We start from the raw sequence: 16,092 nt of genomic DNA on the forward strand, positions 1-16,092 counted from the left end.
TCACACAAACACACGGCACACTTCCAACGTTTTAGTTTCATTGGGATGAAATTCGCGGAGGTTGCCGAGTGCGATCAGATGGTATAGGGTATTTTCTTATACAGCATTGACTTGAACGAGCGACGTGAGTAGACAATCTTCCTTGACGGACGCATATCATCTTAAATCCACTCCGGTATTATATTATCGTCTTTTAAATACAGTGCTTTGTGAGAAAAAAAAATCTGGAAAATGTGAAAAAGGAAACGCGCCGTCAGAGAAATTAATGCCCGGAGCCCCTTGCTGGCACCAAGGCAATCGCTCGCCTCTGCGGGCCGCCGGAGCACTCGGCTCGCCAGTCTTCTGGGCCGCCGTTGCCGTGGCTACGCTCGCGCAAGCTCGGCCGCGGGGGCGGGGCGGGGCGAAAGCCGCTTGCCGGCCGGCCCCGCCTTCCACTGCGGTCGTAACGTCTCGGCTGGCTGTGGGTCTGACCAACCGGAAGTCGCGCTGCGCCATCCCGCCTCAACGTGCAGCAGCTCGGGCGCGCAGTCGCCGCGGCGTGCCTTCGTCTGCGCCGCCTCTAGCTTTGCTTCCGCATCCTACCCGCGCCTCCGCCGCGTGTGTTCTGGGTCCCCGGCTGTCCTCGCAGCCCAGACGGGTACCTGCGCCAGCGAAGGACCCTCTCTCGGGCTGGCCCCGCTGCCGCCGCTGCGACCTCGGGATAGTCTCTTCCTCCGGGGGCGGCACAGTTCTCGTCTGCAGAGAAGCGGCTTCTCGCGCGCCTGAAGGCCCGGCTCCGACCGCGAAAGCCCGGTTGACGCCGGAAGCAGCTGCGAGTGCCTGGCGCCCGGGCTGAGAACAGAAGACCACGCCCCGCGATTACACCCCGGCGGCCTCTGCAGCCCGGCGGCTCCAGCCGTCGCCGCCCGCCTTCACTCCTCGCCTCTGAGCTGCGACGCGACACCCTGCCTGCAGGTGGAGGACCCGGCCCGCAGACCCCGACCAGAGACTCAAGATGGCGGTGGCCGCGTAACTGAGCATCCCGCAGGCTTCGCTCCGAGAACGCGGAGGACTGACACTGGGGGGCAGCGGAAGGACGAGAGCAGGACTCTGGTGTCGTTTGTTAATCGTGGTGGCGTGAAGCTTGACTCCTCGGGCATATTGCGGGCGAGTGTCTGCTGTTGTCCTAAGTCCTAGAGCACAGGGAACCACGGTAACCCGTATTTTGTAAAATTGGGGCCCTTGATAGTTGGCAAAATGGCGATGACACTGTTGGAAGACTGGTGTAGGGGGATGGATTTGAACTCCCAGAGAGCCCTGCTGGTCTGGGGGATCCCAGTGAACTGTGATGAGGCTGAAATCGAAGAGACCCTCCAGGCTGCGATGCCCCAGGTGCCCTATCGAGTGCTTGGGAGAATGTTCTGGAGGGAAGAGAATGCCAAAGCAGCCTTGTTAGAGCTCACTGGTGCTGTCGATTACACCGCGATCCCCAGGGAGATGCCAGGTAAAGGAGGGGTGTGGAAAGTGGTCTTTAAGCCCCCGACTTCCGATGCTGAATTTCTAGAAAGGTTGCACCTCTTCCTGGCAAGAGAGGGGTGGACCGTGCAAGATGTTGCCCGTGTCCTTGGGTTTCAGAACCCCACTCCGGCCCCAACCCCACATATGCCAGCTGAGATGCTAAACTGTATTTTGCATAATGTTATTCCGCCTCTTGTTGAGTCTATATGGTACAAGAAGCTGACACTTTTCTCCGGGAGGGACATCCTGGGGCCTGGAGAGGAGACATTTGATCCCTGGCTGGAGCACACTAATGAGGTCATAGAGGAATGGCAGGTGTCAGATGTGGAAAAGAGGCGGCGGTTGATGGAGAGTCTTAGAGGCCCTGCTGCTGATGTCATACGCATCCTCAAGATCAGCAACCCTGCGATTACAACCGCCGAATGCCTGAAGGCGCTTGAGCAAGTGTTTGGGAGCGTGGAGAGCTTTAGGGATGTGCAGGTCAGATTTCTGAACACTTACCAGAACCCGGGAGAAAAGTTATCTGCTTATGTCATTCGTCTGGAGCCTCTGCTGCAGAAGGTGGTGGAGAAGGGGGCCATAGATAAAGATAACGTGAATCAAGCCCGCCTGGAGCAGGTCATTGCCGGGGCCAACCACAGCGGGGCCCTCCGGAGGCTGTGGCTGACCGGGGTTGCGGAAGGGCCAGCCCCAAACCTCTTCCAGTTGCTGGTGCAGATCCGCGAGGGGGAGGCTGAGGAGGAGGAGGAGGAGGCTGAGGCTGCCCTCCTGCAGTTAGGCCTGGAGGGGTCCTTCTGAGTCCCCATAAAAGAGGCTTTAGTGCAGACCTAGATCACAGCTGCTTTCGTTCGTTGTCTCTGTGCTGTCTTACACGTTTTTTTTGGGGGGGGGGGGGAAGTCAGGCCTGCGTATTCATGTGACATTAGTAAAATCGTGCAAACAAGCACCAGAGCTGCTGCGGTACGAGTCATGCTAGCTACGATGCCAGGGAAAGGTCTGGACACGAGTGCTCAATGCAAGCTGTCATCAGCTTGCATCATCATCAGTTGTGGAAAACGTGAACTCGTGACACTTCCCGTCGAGGTAATTAAATGTGATATTGCATGTTCAGATGTTTTGTGCAGGGCCTGGCTAACACAAGAAGTGTTCAGTAAAAATGTGAACTGTTATTACTACTATCGTGAATAGTTTTTGTGTTTACTGTAAATTGTTCCTGATTTACATTAACGTAAAGAAATGTGAATTAGATATTCAAATTTAGAGTGCAAATTTCTTATTTTTCATCTTTAAACATCTAAATCAGTTTAACTGTAAAGTGTTCCGAGACTACAAAATGGGTTGTTAGAAAAATACTGCACTTGTAGAGCTGTGTAAATCGTTTTCACTGGACAAGATACAGATACAGATTGCAAGGGGAGGTTAATATGAACCAGTTACAGTATCTGTTCCCCCATTTCAAATCTTTGTCATTGAAGTGTAGTTTACCTTGTTCATGCTGATTCTAAGTGTTCTAAGTTCGAAGTTATCAAATACATGTATATTAATAAAAATATTTTTAAAATTCTATTGTCTTGTTTTTCTGACATGTATAAAAAACTTTCAGTGTAATTAAGCTCTATTATATTTTCTTTTCTTAGGAAGACTTACCCATGTCACTGAAAAAAAAAAACCCCAAACCTCAGTTGTTTTACTTTAAGCTTTATATCATAGTATGTAACTTTAAATTGCAGTACTTTTTTTAAAATTAATTTATTTTTGGCTGCGTTGGGTCTTCGTTGCTGCACGCGGGCTTTCTCTTGTTGTGGCGAGCGGGGGCTACTCTTCGTTGCGGTGCACAGACTTCTCATTGCGGTGGCTTCTCTTGTTGTGGAGCACGGGCTCCAGGCACGCCGGCTTCAGTAGTTGTGGCTCGCGGGCTCTAGAGTGCGGGCTCAGTAGTTGTGGCACACGGGCTTAGTTGCTCCACGGCATGTGGGATCTTACCAGACCAGGGCTCGAACCCGTGTCCCCTGCATTGGCAGGCGGATTCCTAACTACTGTGCCACCAGGGAAGCCCCAGCAGTACTTTTTAATATATTCAATTTTTGCATGTTTTCTACAAGACAAATGTTTGAAGGCAAAATAGACACAAGTAAATGTTAACTTACTATTAGATGTTAGAAAATCCTGAAATGGTTTAGGAGGTTATCTAGTAATGCTTTTGTTCCCTTTTAAATCTTTTTTCAGCTAAAAATGTTTCACTGCAGGAATAACTCATCATACCTGTATAAAATTAATGCTTCAGTATTGCAGCAGCCATTTATATCAAGAGGATATAAAAAGGGAAATACAGTTTAAAGACATGTTTGGTTGCAGAGATTCAGTGACTGAAGATGTCCATCTTTTGAAATTCTAGTAAATCCAGAAGTGATTAAATGAACATAAGAATTCAGTGGGGTTTTCCCCTAGTAACAAGGCTTTAAATTTATAGCTGGCCTGCATAACAATCACAAGGTAAAAATTTTTATTTATGAAGGCTGATATTGGTATATGTCCTAAGATTTTTCTGTACAATTATTCACGTCCTCACTTATGTCTGTGACTCCCTCTCACACTTCTCAACACATCTCCACATCTTGGACCCCACAACAGACACGCAAATCTTCACGTCCCCCGACAAATGTCCCCGTTGCCCCTCCTCCCCACTCATAACTTCCTCCTCCATTCCCACAGGCATGGCGCTCCATACACGCTCTCCATACCTCTCAGTCCTGTCTTCACACACACTCCTACCTTCTCCCCAACACTCCATCATAAACATACTCCCTCCTCCCACCACACACACACACACACTACATTTACAACAAAAAGAAATAATAGGTTCTTCACTTTTTTCACCCAGTATGTTATGGGCATACTTTACCTGTACATAGGGATATGCCATCTTTTTATGGCTGTCGAGTTGATTGCATTTTAGAAGGGAAGGTCATCACTTAGGATCTTTTTATTATATATAATAATTGTATATATCTACATATACATACATATATTTAATGTAATACATGTATATGGCAGAAAAAAATGTCAGAATTCTAGATGTTCCCCCTTTGTTCTAGGAAACAATTAACTAAAAATAACGTGCTATTTATGCTCTGAATTAAGGTTTTCTCTTTTTTTGAATTATTTTTATTTTTGGCTGCATTGGGTCTTCGTTGCTGCGCGCTGGCTTTTTCTCTAGTTGAGGCGAGCGGGGGCTACTCTTCGTTGTGGTGCGCAGGCTTCTCATTGCAGTGGCTTCTCTTGTTGCAAAGCATGGGCTCTATGCAAGCAGGCTTCAGTAGCTGTGGCTCGTGGGCTCTAGAGCACGGGCTCAGTAGTGGCTTGCGGGGGCTACTCTTCGTTGCGGTGCACAGACTTCTCATTGCGGTGGCTTCTCTTGTTGTGGAGCACGGGCTCTAGGCGCTCCGGCTTCAGTAGTTGTGGCTTGCGGGCTCTAGAGCGCAGGCTCAGCAGTTGTGGCGCACGGGCTTAGTTGCTCTGTGGCATGTGGGATCTTCCCGGACCAGGGCTCGAACCCGTATCCTTTGCACTGGCAGGCCGATTCTCAACCACTGTGCCGCCAGGGAAGCCTAAGGTTTTCTCTTAATAGGCACAAATTAAAATCTTTCTGCCTTTTAAAGGAGGAGAGAAACGTCCTCACAACCCAAGAATTGTGGAATAAAGAAGTAGAAACTGCACTATATTCCCATTCTGTGACCAAAATTACATTTGACTGATAATAGCACAGAATATGTGCTGGGAAAATGTGTAATATTACTGCTATTTATTGCTGGGTTCTTCCTGTTTCTTGTGTATCAAAAAAGGGCTAGCCAACGTCAGGTCATTCCAGACCACAAATCAAGGGCCTATCATCAGCCAACCTTAACCTTGTACACTTCTGGAAGTCAGGAGAGGACTAGGAATAACCAAGTGCAGTAGTAACTTGCTGGAAGTGCCTTCCAGGATCCTAGTCATTTGAAATTGTGCCCAGAGAACTTCTGGGGAAGACTTACAAACTTGAGAGAGGAGGTTATCATTGGTAGTAAACTACTGAAAAAAAAATTTGGGGCATAAAGAAATGAGTCAATCCCCAATTCTCTCTTTCTCTCCCTCTCTCTCTCTCTCACACACACAAGCTGTGTGGAATATGTTATCCAAACACTGAGCTGCTTCGGAACTGAATATCATTGGAAGTTCACATAGTTGCTCTATATTAGGTAAAACTAATGGACATGTAACCAAAAAAGATACACATTAATTTTTTTATAAAATAACACGATTTATTACTATTTTAAAACATCTCACAAAATAACATTCAGAAACTCAACATTTCTAAATAATTTAACACAGTAAGTTTAGTCATAAAGACATGCTGCAAAATTCCTGCATATAAAAGATTATTACCGACGTATTAATAGATGTTAAAATGTTCTTCAGAATGGAGTTGGTTCTAGAAGCCAAAGATTCTGGAGTGATGCTCGTGATCATGACTGACACCCTGGGAGAAGCTGGCCATATGTATATTCTCTACAGCTACCAACTCACCAGTCTTTTGATGGGATTGATCACTCTAGGCAATAGCACCTCAGAGGCAGGTACCCTGCTGATCAAACAAGCAAAGAACTCCCCACCCTTGTAACATTAGCCACAGCTTAATCTAGCCAACATCTAAATTAATTTTTAAAATCTAGATGTAGGAAAGATAACTCACAAAGTTTCTATTCTGAGTAGGAAATTCTTGATATACCCCCAGAGGGATGACTTAATGTAGCAGACATGGAAGATGACACCAAGTAAGGAAGTAGGGAAATCCTGGCTCTGATTATGCTGACACACAACTACTGCTCAGGTGGGCTTAGAATGAGCAAGGATGAGGTTTGATTCTCTAATATCCACATGCAGGCTAGGTATTTACCCATCTTCCCTTTGAGAGTACTTTTCACCAACCAACATCCAGTTCATTTTAAAGTGCAAATCTACTGAAAAATAGCTTACTCTCCCCCACCCCCTGGTTAAATTTGGTAGATCATAATTTGGTTGGCTGGTTCCCTTCTAACCTGCCCAATATGGGAAATTAACTAGAATCCAGTTATGACTTCTCCAAGTGTCAAGTGAAAATTTATCTTAAGTTAGAAAAAGGTAAGACTCAGTCTAGTTTTTCAGTTTTCTTTCTTTGAAGTCAATGGTTGATAAAAAGGCAGGAATAGAGATATAGATGAGGGATTTCTAAAAGTTCAGTGATTTTTAAAAAAAATACCTTTAATTTTTTTATTGCACTTACTTTATAGTTAAAAACACTCATGCTAAAATGAAGATTAAGGAATATGGTCAAGTTGTTAGCTATGTCAGAAGCACCAACTCTGCTACACTGAATCTTGTTTTATATTTAATTATTTACAGGCACGTTAAGCAGCCCAAATAAAGAAAATGTGTGCCAAAGAAATTAATTTCTGGTAAAGGGTAACTCAGTTTAGCAGTTATTTCTTCCTCCTTTACCAATACTTAACAATGTAAGGTCTTTGTGAGCAGACAATCAGACTGCAGTTAGACAATCAGACTACTCATGATTGATGCTTTGACACTTCCCCCCCAATTTTTTAAAGTTAATGATTTAATCCAACCTCTCTAGGCCCTATACTTTTTTCCATTTAGTCCTAAGAAAAATCCAGCTGGAAGATTCTGGGTCACATAGATAACCACCTTCGACTCTACTTACACATCACCAACTCTGAGAATAAGTTAACAGTTAAGATTCATTTCTTACTCCTCTTTATTCCACTTCAGACCACTGGTAAGAGGTATCAGAAGAAGCATCTATTCAAGTCAAAATTTCTTTCTATACAGGAACCACATTTATGTGTCTTATACCACCTCTATTTGTGGAATAGATCCAGTACCATACCAAGTTACTGGCCAGTTATCATGACCAGATAGTCTTCGGTCCACATGCAGAATCGGTGTCTACACCAGCTACTTTCATATATGATTACCAAATTTTATACAATATTTTTCTGTATTTAAGGACTGCTACAGTCTACAAAATTTGTGCATTATTGGACAATGAATGAATACTTAAAGAATGAACACCTAAGAAGGATGATCCATTTTCTAAAGTACACTTAAAATGTTAAACTTTAGAGACAAAGCAAAATCTATCATAAAGTTGGATTTTGTTGATAGTAGGAGAGAGGTAGGTTAATAATTACTGTCCTAAGATAAGAATGCTAAACAATAAAAGCTGAGGCCCTGCTAAAAAACAAGTTGAACCTTCCAGCCCTGAGTTTCTAATGTTATGTGAAAATTATTAAAATGAGCATGACAAAGGAAAACACCGGTGACCATTTCCTTCCATCCACGATTATTAAATACATCACCTTCTCTCAAATAACAACTCAGGTAGCAGATGGCTACAGAGTGAAAATAAATGGACCTTGGAAAAAGGAATGTTGCTACAAAGCACTGGTTCTTAACCGGGGGCGAATTTGTTCCCACCCTTCTGCCCCAGAGGATAGATGGCAATGTCTGAAGACACTTCTGATTGTCACAACTTGGGAGAGGGTTCTACTGGCATCTAATGTGTAAAGCCAGAGATGCTGCTAAACATCCTGTATTACAAAGGACAGCCCCCCTTCCCACAACATTATCCAGCCTAAAATATTAATAGTGCCAAGGTTGAGAAACTCTGGTTTAAAGGAACAAACGCCTATTTACAGAGAACACAAAAACCTTTCAAGACCTGACTAGGTAATACAGCCATAAACTTAATGTTAGGGAAAATAGGAAAGCTGAATTCCTTGGTAGACGAAAATAAAATTTCCTGTGAAAAATTAAAATACTGTACTGATTCCATCATTATAAGAACAGAAGAAATCGAATGATCCACTAAAACGGCATAATGCTTTAAACAAGGAGCACAGAGAGAATCTCTTCCAAGTAGGTCAAATATCTAATCCAAGAAGCATAAACCAAAAGCATTTAACATCAGCTAAATTTGCAGCAGTAAAGGATGATTTAAGGAATGATTTGAGAGAATATTCTGAACTTCTTCATATACCTTATCTTCCATTTTCTAATAACATGGATTCTGGCTTTAATTCCAAGAAAAGGAGGCACAGAAGTCATTCGATATTTGTTGAGTGGAACTGAATTATGAATTTTGTGTGACATGGACACAGAAAAGCACCTTACACTTCTCTGAGAACTACCAGTGATTAAAAGACATTAAGAAACAAGGAGAAACAGGGAAAATTCGTTTCTATATTAAGAATTCAGAAAAACCAAACACCAACACTGTAAGTCATTTTATAAATAAATTCAGTATGAAGTCATTCATTCATTCCCTACTATATTCACTTCCAGCATAACTTTTAGAAAATACATCCATACCTAGCAATAGGGCTTTAAGCTTACCTACTAGATGAAGTGCAGAGTACAAGAAAAGAAGATCGTCTTCTTAGTTTAAACATCACCAAGGAAAATTCTCATTGCCTATGGTTCACAAAAGAAATAGTCAAAGGCTTTGAATGTATAAGCCAGTCAGAGTAAAGATTTCTTCCTATCAGACTGTAAGGAAGAGCAAAAGGAAGCTAAAAATAGTATTGGACCTTTATTTAGAATTGATTGTCAAAGCAGTGGTCCCTTTTGATCAGAGTGACTCAGAGAAATCATGTAATTCCTACTTGAATGACAGCTGAAAACTTCAGAAAGCCAGGACTACTTATGCAATCACTTTTTAAAAATGACTCTTCCCTCTTTGACTAGTTTTACACAAGTAAATGGGGAAATAGGAGCCAATAGTTTCTGGTTGAGGGACTTTAGGCACAATATGGCAGAGGGCCTCTGACATCTTTTTTGCAATCTATCAGTGACTCAGTCACAGCCTACTATGGACTTCATCTGGTTACTGACTACCGTATCTTGCATTTTCCAAAAACAACTTTTTCTTATATGAAAAATTCCAAGCTCTGTATCCAACTATTGCTTTGCAATTCTGAGGTTAAATCACCTGCTATGCTTCACGGAAGAAGCAATCCTCAAAAATAATGCCGTTTGCCTGGGATTCCATAATGAAACATCTCTTTTCCATCCACAAACATATACATAATTCATTTTAAGAGCTGTTTAACTTAAACTTTTTGAAAAAATATATTTTGAAATACTAAATTTCACTTATTGAAAGGTACCAAATCCAGTCTTTCAAGTTCTACACCCTTACAACAATCACTTCTCTCAACATGAGGGTCAACAGACCAAAGTTATTAGGGCAAATTTTAGAAAATATGAATGGCCAACATTTAGGCTAGGAATTCAGATATAACTACTGCTTATATATATTTACTTATCTAACATATTGGGTTGGCCAAAAAGTTCCTTTGGTTTTTAAGTAAAAATAAAAGACACATTTTTCATTTTAATCAAGAACTTTATTAACAATGTATTCACCCTTTTGTTCCACTACCTTCTGCCATTTTTCAGGCAACTTCATAATTCCATCTTCCTAAAACTTTTTATCTTTTTGAGCAAAGAACTGTTCCAGGTGCCTTTTACAGTCTTCCAGGGAATTGAAATTTTTTCCATTGAGAGAATTTTGTAAAGACCGAAATAAATGGAAATCTGAAGGTGCAATGTCTGGTGAATACAGTGGATGAATCAGAATTTCCCAGCCAAGCTATAACAGTTTTTGCCTGGTCATCAAAGAAACATGCAGTCTTGCGTTATCCTGATGGAGGATTATGTGTTTTCTGTTGACTAATTCTGGACGCTTTTCGACAAGTGCTGCTTTCAGTTGGTCTAACTGGGAGCAGTACTGTTGGAATTAATTGTTTGGTTTTCCAGAAGGAGCTCATAATAGAGGACTCCCTTCCAATCCCACCATATACAGAACATCACCTTCTTTGGATGAAGACCGGCCTTTGGTGTGGTTGGTGGTGGTTCATTTCACTTGCCCCACCATCTCTTCCATTCCATATTATTGTACAGTATCCACTTTTCATTGCCCGCCACAATTTGTTTTAAAAACGGAACGTTTTTGTTACGTTTAAGTAGAGAATTGCATGCAGAAATACAGTCTAGAAGGTTTTTTTCGCTTAATTTATGTGGAACCCAAACATCAAAGCGATTCACATAACCAAGCTGGAGCAAGTGATTTTCAACTCTTGATTTGGATATTTTGAGTATGTTGGCTATCTCCCACGTGGTATAACGTTGATTGTTCTCAATTAATGTCTTGATTTGATGGCTATCAACTTCAACTGATCTACCCGACTGTGGAGCATCTTCCAGCGAGAAATCTCCAGCACGAAACTTCACAAACCACTTTTGACACATTCGATCAGCCACAGCACCATCTCCATAGGCTGCAGAAATCTTTTTTTGCTTTTCAGTTGCGTTTTTACCTTTCTTGAAATAATAAAGCATAATATGCCAAAACTGTTGCTTTTTTTCTTCCATCTTCAATATTAAAATGGCTACACAAAAATTCACCAATTTTGATGTTTTTTTTTAATGCATGATGATATGACAGCTGTCACAATACAATCTAACAAAATTGTTTCAAATGAAGTTAAAGACAACTAAGTGCTGCTAGAGCCATCTTACGGAAAAAAACCGAACAAACCTTTTGGCCAACCCAATATAAGGAACTATAACCAAAAAATATGCCTAAGATCAGGTCCATATGTGTAATAAGGCCAAAGTATTGGTCAAAGGAGTGATTATAACAGTCATTTTAACCACTGACCTGGATCACGGAATGACTGGCTGACTGTTTGCAGGACTTGAGTGGACATGCAGGTAAACACAACATAAATTCCAGTGGACAATGCACACACTTTTGGAACAACAAATAAGAAAATATAACATGGGCTATAAGGCCTCCAAGGTACTAATTTTTCCTTTTTTCACCATAGTTTTTCAAACTGGACTTTGGAGTCTTGATTCTAGGACTGCTGCTATATTTCTAAGAGGAGCTCTTCCCAAACCAAAGGCATGACACATTTGTGCTTCTGAGTCATAAAGAGATGGACCTTCAAGAAAGATGGCCTACAGATTCAAAAGTTAAGTGTATATATTTAAATGCCTGGCCTAAAAAAAAAAACAGAAACAAAAATGAAAAAACTGAACAAACTGAATAAAGAATCACATTTGTTCCTTTGTTGTTAAAAACGACTGGTCTATAAAGGTTTCAGTAGATGGGGCCACGCAGTACATAACTGGGACTGAAGACAAAAATTGAAAATTTATAGCTTCTAAAAAGAGCACTAGAATATATAAAGTTGGTGTTATCATTTTGGGGGAGAAACACTGAATAGGTTATGAGAAAAAAAGGAATGAAAGATTTGTTTTATCTTAAGAACCATTTGCCCCACACAGAATCTTTAAAATAGACAACTATACAAAACTTATCTATTGTTCTTATGACATTTAAATAAGTTACACAAAGTGGAAAATGTGGTGTTAGTTATCTTCTTCCTCATCCTCTTTAATTACTGGGGTACCTAAAATGAAAAAGAAAATTATTACTGGTCATTCTCAAGAGATTGTTAAATTCTAACTGAAAATATTTTTCTGTTAACCTGAGGAGTTCTGAGATGCTGAGAAGTGTGCCATAATAAAAGTAATATCATAAAATAATCTTTTAAATTTCTAATTATCCAAAAGCCTCTCAGGAGAATTCCCAAATGGATTAATGTAAGTAATTATAAATATTCAGGTCCCCAAATACAGAGTTACAAATAAAAATGCCTACAGGTACCAGGCAGAAAAATAAGGCCCTATACACACTAAAAACTCTGTATGTTAAACACAAAGAAATATTCATTTTTCACAATAAAATACGCAATCCCAGTATTGCCAGAATCTGAATTTTTATGTTACTCCCCCAAATACTAAACATTGGGGATAAATTGGAAAAAAATAAAAAGAACCAAGGCACAGAAAATGAAATACATCTGCAGGCTCTCACTGGCCCAAGAGCCAGCCATTTCTGAGCTCTGGCATTTGAAGCATGTCCACAATCTGACCCTAGTCAACTGTTCAGTCTTAACTCTTCAGCCAGTCACCCTCCACTCCAGATGAACTGATCAACTCACTGTCTCCCAAACTCATCTTGCAGACTACTACTTCTGGACTCCTGGCTAACAAAGTTCCTCCATTTTGGAATGCCCCCCGTAACACCCCTTCCATCTAGGCCCTACCCTTAATTAAGAGCCATCTCCAGTGCCTCTTCCTGTGTGATTCTTCTTTATGGCAACGAGCAGAGTCTTACCCCTCTGTACTCCCCACAACATCTGTTTGTGGGGGGTAGTGAATGTTTTATTGAAATATACATACAAAGTACACAAATTATAAGTGTACAGATTGATAAATGTATACTAAGTGAACATATCTGGTAACCAGCACCCAGGTTAGGAAGAGAACATTATCAGAACCCCCAAAACTTCCTCAGGTCCCTTTCCAGTCACTGTCCCCCAACAAAAGGTATATTCTATCCTAATGTCTAACACCATGGATTATTTTGCCTGATTTTAAAACTGATATGAATAGAATGATGTCGCGTGCGCTCTGTGTCTGGCTTCTTTTACTCAACATTATGTTTATATGATTCATGTATACTGTGTGAAGCTATAGTTCATTCATTCTCATTGCTGTTGAATATTCCATTGTACGAATATGTCATAATTTACTTATCTATTCTACTGTTGTTGGGCATTTGGGTTGTTTCCAATTTATAGCTATTAAAATAGTGGTGCAATGAGCATTGTCATACAGATCTTTTGGTAAACATCCATGCTCTTTTCTTCTGGGTATACAGCTAGGAGAAAAGTTGCTGGGTCATGTGGGATATGTATGTAGATAATGCCAGTTTTCCAAAGTTATACCAAGTTACATTACTATCCAGCAGGGTGTGAGAGTTCTAGTTGCTCCATGTTCCACTAACATTTGGTATTGTCTGTCTTTTTTAGCTCTTTCGCACCCCTCAGTTTTTTTTTTTTTGCAGTACGTGGGCCTCTCACTGTTGTGGCCTCTCCCGCTGCGGAGCATAGGCTCCCGACGCACAGGCTCAGTGGCCATGGCTCACGGGCCCAGCCGCTCCGCAGCATGTGGGATCTTCCCAGCCCGGGGCACGAACCCGTGTCCCCTGCGTCAGCAGGCGGACTCTCAACCACTGCGCCACCAGGGAAGCCCCCTCAGTTTTTCTTACAAGCAACTGAAGAGGAGCAAAAAGAGGCAAGCTAGCAGCTGTGGCCACCTGTGTTCTGGTCCATCTCACTGGTTTAGGATAGACCAGCTGGTTTTTCTAGGGGCTGTTCAGATTGGCCTGAAGTCAATATTTGGTCCAAAAGCCTGTATATAATGTGGCTTGGTCTATTCAGGGTCTATATAAGGGATTCTTTTCCATTCTTAATGGAAGGGTTCACTTCCTGTGCACAATGAGAAAGGAAGACAAATGATTTCAAATGGTTTCTAGAGGTCAAAGTTGAACATAAAAAGGCTGAAGTCCAAGGCTCTAATGTACCCTCTCTTTTGTTCTATTTTAACTTATGAAATATTCATTCATATAGATACAATATAAATAAAGAGTAACAAAGCCAATTATTGTATACCCATCACCCAATTTAGGAAACAGAACATCACCAGTATCTAAGAAACCCATTTGCCTCTTCCTGTTTATTCCTGTACCTCCCACAAGAGGCAGTCTAGTGTCTTTGTTATTTTACTGCTAGGTATGTAGCCAGAGGGAAAAAAGGGAACATTCTGCATGATTCCATTTATATAAAACTCTATAAAATACAAACTAATCTATAGGGGCAGAAAGCGGATCAGTGACTGCCTTGGGAGGGATGGTGGTGAGCAGCAGGAGGGAGGGATTACAAAGAGGCAAAAGGAAATTTTTGGTGGGTGATATATATGTTCATTATCTTTTCCCCCCAACTTTATTGAGATATGATTGATATGTAACATTCTGTAGGTTTAAGGTAAAAATGGCCTGGCTTCCTCATAGGACCACTGGAAGGAGTAAAGACCCAGGGAGGTCTGTGACTCTTTTATTATTTCTGGTTTTCAGATGACAAAAGAACAAAGTTTGGTGAGATGAATTAACCAGCCCGATGACAAAAAAGCTAGAACTGGGACTTGAACCCAGTCAGTCAGGGATCTCTCCTGACATTTTCACCTATCTTAGGTATTGAGAAACTAAAATTAGGGGGGAGAGGGAGAGAGAACATTATAATTTTGATCCAATTGTGAAAAAGCAACTCCTTACTATTTATGTCTAATTATTTTGCAAAATAATACATTTGGGACTTGAGAATGAACCCAGCTTTCTTATAAGCTTTTGGTTTAGTGATGATCTTATACCAGTCTAAATATTCTAGAAGTCTTTCATCTCACTCTGGCCCAAACTGGGACCACAAAATTTCCTACAGACAGAAGTGGCCTTGGCGACCAGAGATAACCGATCATTTTCTTTAGTTTTGCTCCTTTTCATGATTCCATGCTACAAGTTCAATTCTTACACCCAGAAAACATTTCCAAGCTGGCCCAGAGTCACTCACCATCTAGCTTTTTCAGTTTGGGTACTCTCTTGGTTGCCTCGTCAATCCAGTTCCCTTCAGCAGAATGTTTCTCTTCCAAGGGATTGCCTACAAACACCAGGTCTTCTAGGCATGGTAGTTCTGCCAGCTTCACAAATTCACCTACAAGTACAAAGAATACATTCCATATTAAAATGGCAAGTTTTACTCTTATGATTTTGAAGGGTGAATCTCAGTATCACTAGCCCTCAGTTTGTGACTATTCAGAACAATTCATTGTTTAAGATTTTGAAGGAAGTAGGGGACATTATACCATATGAAGTCATTCTCTGAAGACATTATGGAAAGGGAGGGAAAGCGAGACATACCTCTTCTACCTTTATGCTAATCTAAGGATGGGATAAGAAGAGGAAATGAGGTTCAGAATCAACAAATCAATCTCCAGTGACAGGTCTTCTCTATACTGTACTACATCAGTATCAGCTAAACTAAACTGCCTTTGTCTCTACCATTCCCTCATCTCTAAATTCTTAAAGCAACTCATTCAAGCCTCTATTGTAGAACTTATCACACAGTTTTCCAATTATTAACTCATAATCTTTCCCACTAAGCTGTGAACTCCTTGAGGGCAGGGATAATGTCCTATTCAACTATGTATCTCAACAGCTTGGCATAGTTCATGGCACACAATAGGGCTTTAAAACTAAGCTGTGAACTCCTTGAGGGCAGGGATAATGTCCTATTCAACTATGTATCTCAACAGCCTGGCATAGTTCATGGCACACAATAGGGCTTTAAAATGCTAAATGGATAATGTACAATAAAAAAGAAAAGCAATATATATGTTAAATAAGTCTTCCACCCAAGAATTATTAAACCGATTCCTTTTGGCCTTTGGACAATAGTTTAATTTTTTTCATGATTAATAGGACCAGGACCTATTCAATTATAATCATTCTAAGTAAGTATTTAAATATAAATTTCAAGTGTTTAGATGAAATATAGGAACTCCTATAGCTATTTCCCTCTGTGCTTAGAAAGA

General features: G+C 41.3%; 2 protein-coding genes across 2 annotated transcripts in view; one reads left to right on the forward strand and one right to left on the reverse strand.

The window, feature by feature from the left end:
- The first annotated feature begins 503 nt into the window (after nt 1-503).
- On the forward strand, nt 504-3,061 carry PNMA1 (PNMA family member 1). Its single transcript, XM_024737893.1, has one exon. It carries the CDS (start codon nt 1,237-1,239, stop codon nt 2,293-2,295), a length of 1,059 nt encoding a protein of 352 aa, XP_024593661.1. The 5' UTR covers nt 504-1,236; the 3' UTR covers nt 2,296-3,061.
- Nucleotides 3,062-11,409: 8,348 nt separating this feature from the next.
- DNAL1 (dynein axonemal light chain 1) overlaps nt 11,410-16,092 on the reverse strand; it is a 30,147-nt gene continuing 25,464 nt past the window's right edge. Inside the window, exons 7-8 of the mRNA XM_024737850.1 lie at nt 15,072-15,212; nt 11,410-12,011 (exon numbers count right to left, since the gene is read on the reverse strand). Coding sequence (XP_024593618.1) covers nt 11,971-12,011; nt 15,072-15,212 — 182 coding nt within the window. The 3' untranslated portion in view covers nt 11,410-11,970. The remainder of the gene's footprint in view (nt 12,012-15,071; nt 15,213-16,092) is intronic.

This window comes from Neophocaena asiaeorientalis, unplaced genomic scaffold (assembly GCF_003031525.2).
Source record: "Neophocaena asiaeorientalis asiaeorientalis breed wild unplaced genomic scaffold, Neophocaena_asiaeorientalis_V1.1 scaffold49, whole genome shotgun sequence".
Lineage (NCBI taxonomy): Eukaryota > Metazoa > Chordata > Mammalia > Artiodactyla > Phocoenidae > Neophocaena > Neophocaena asiaeorientalis.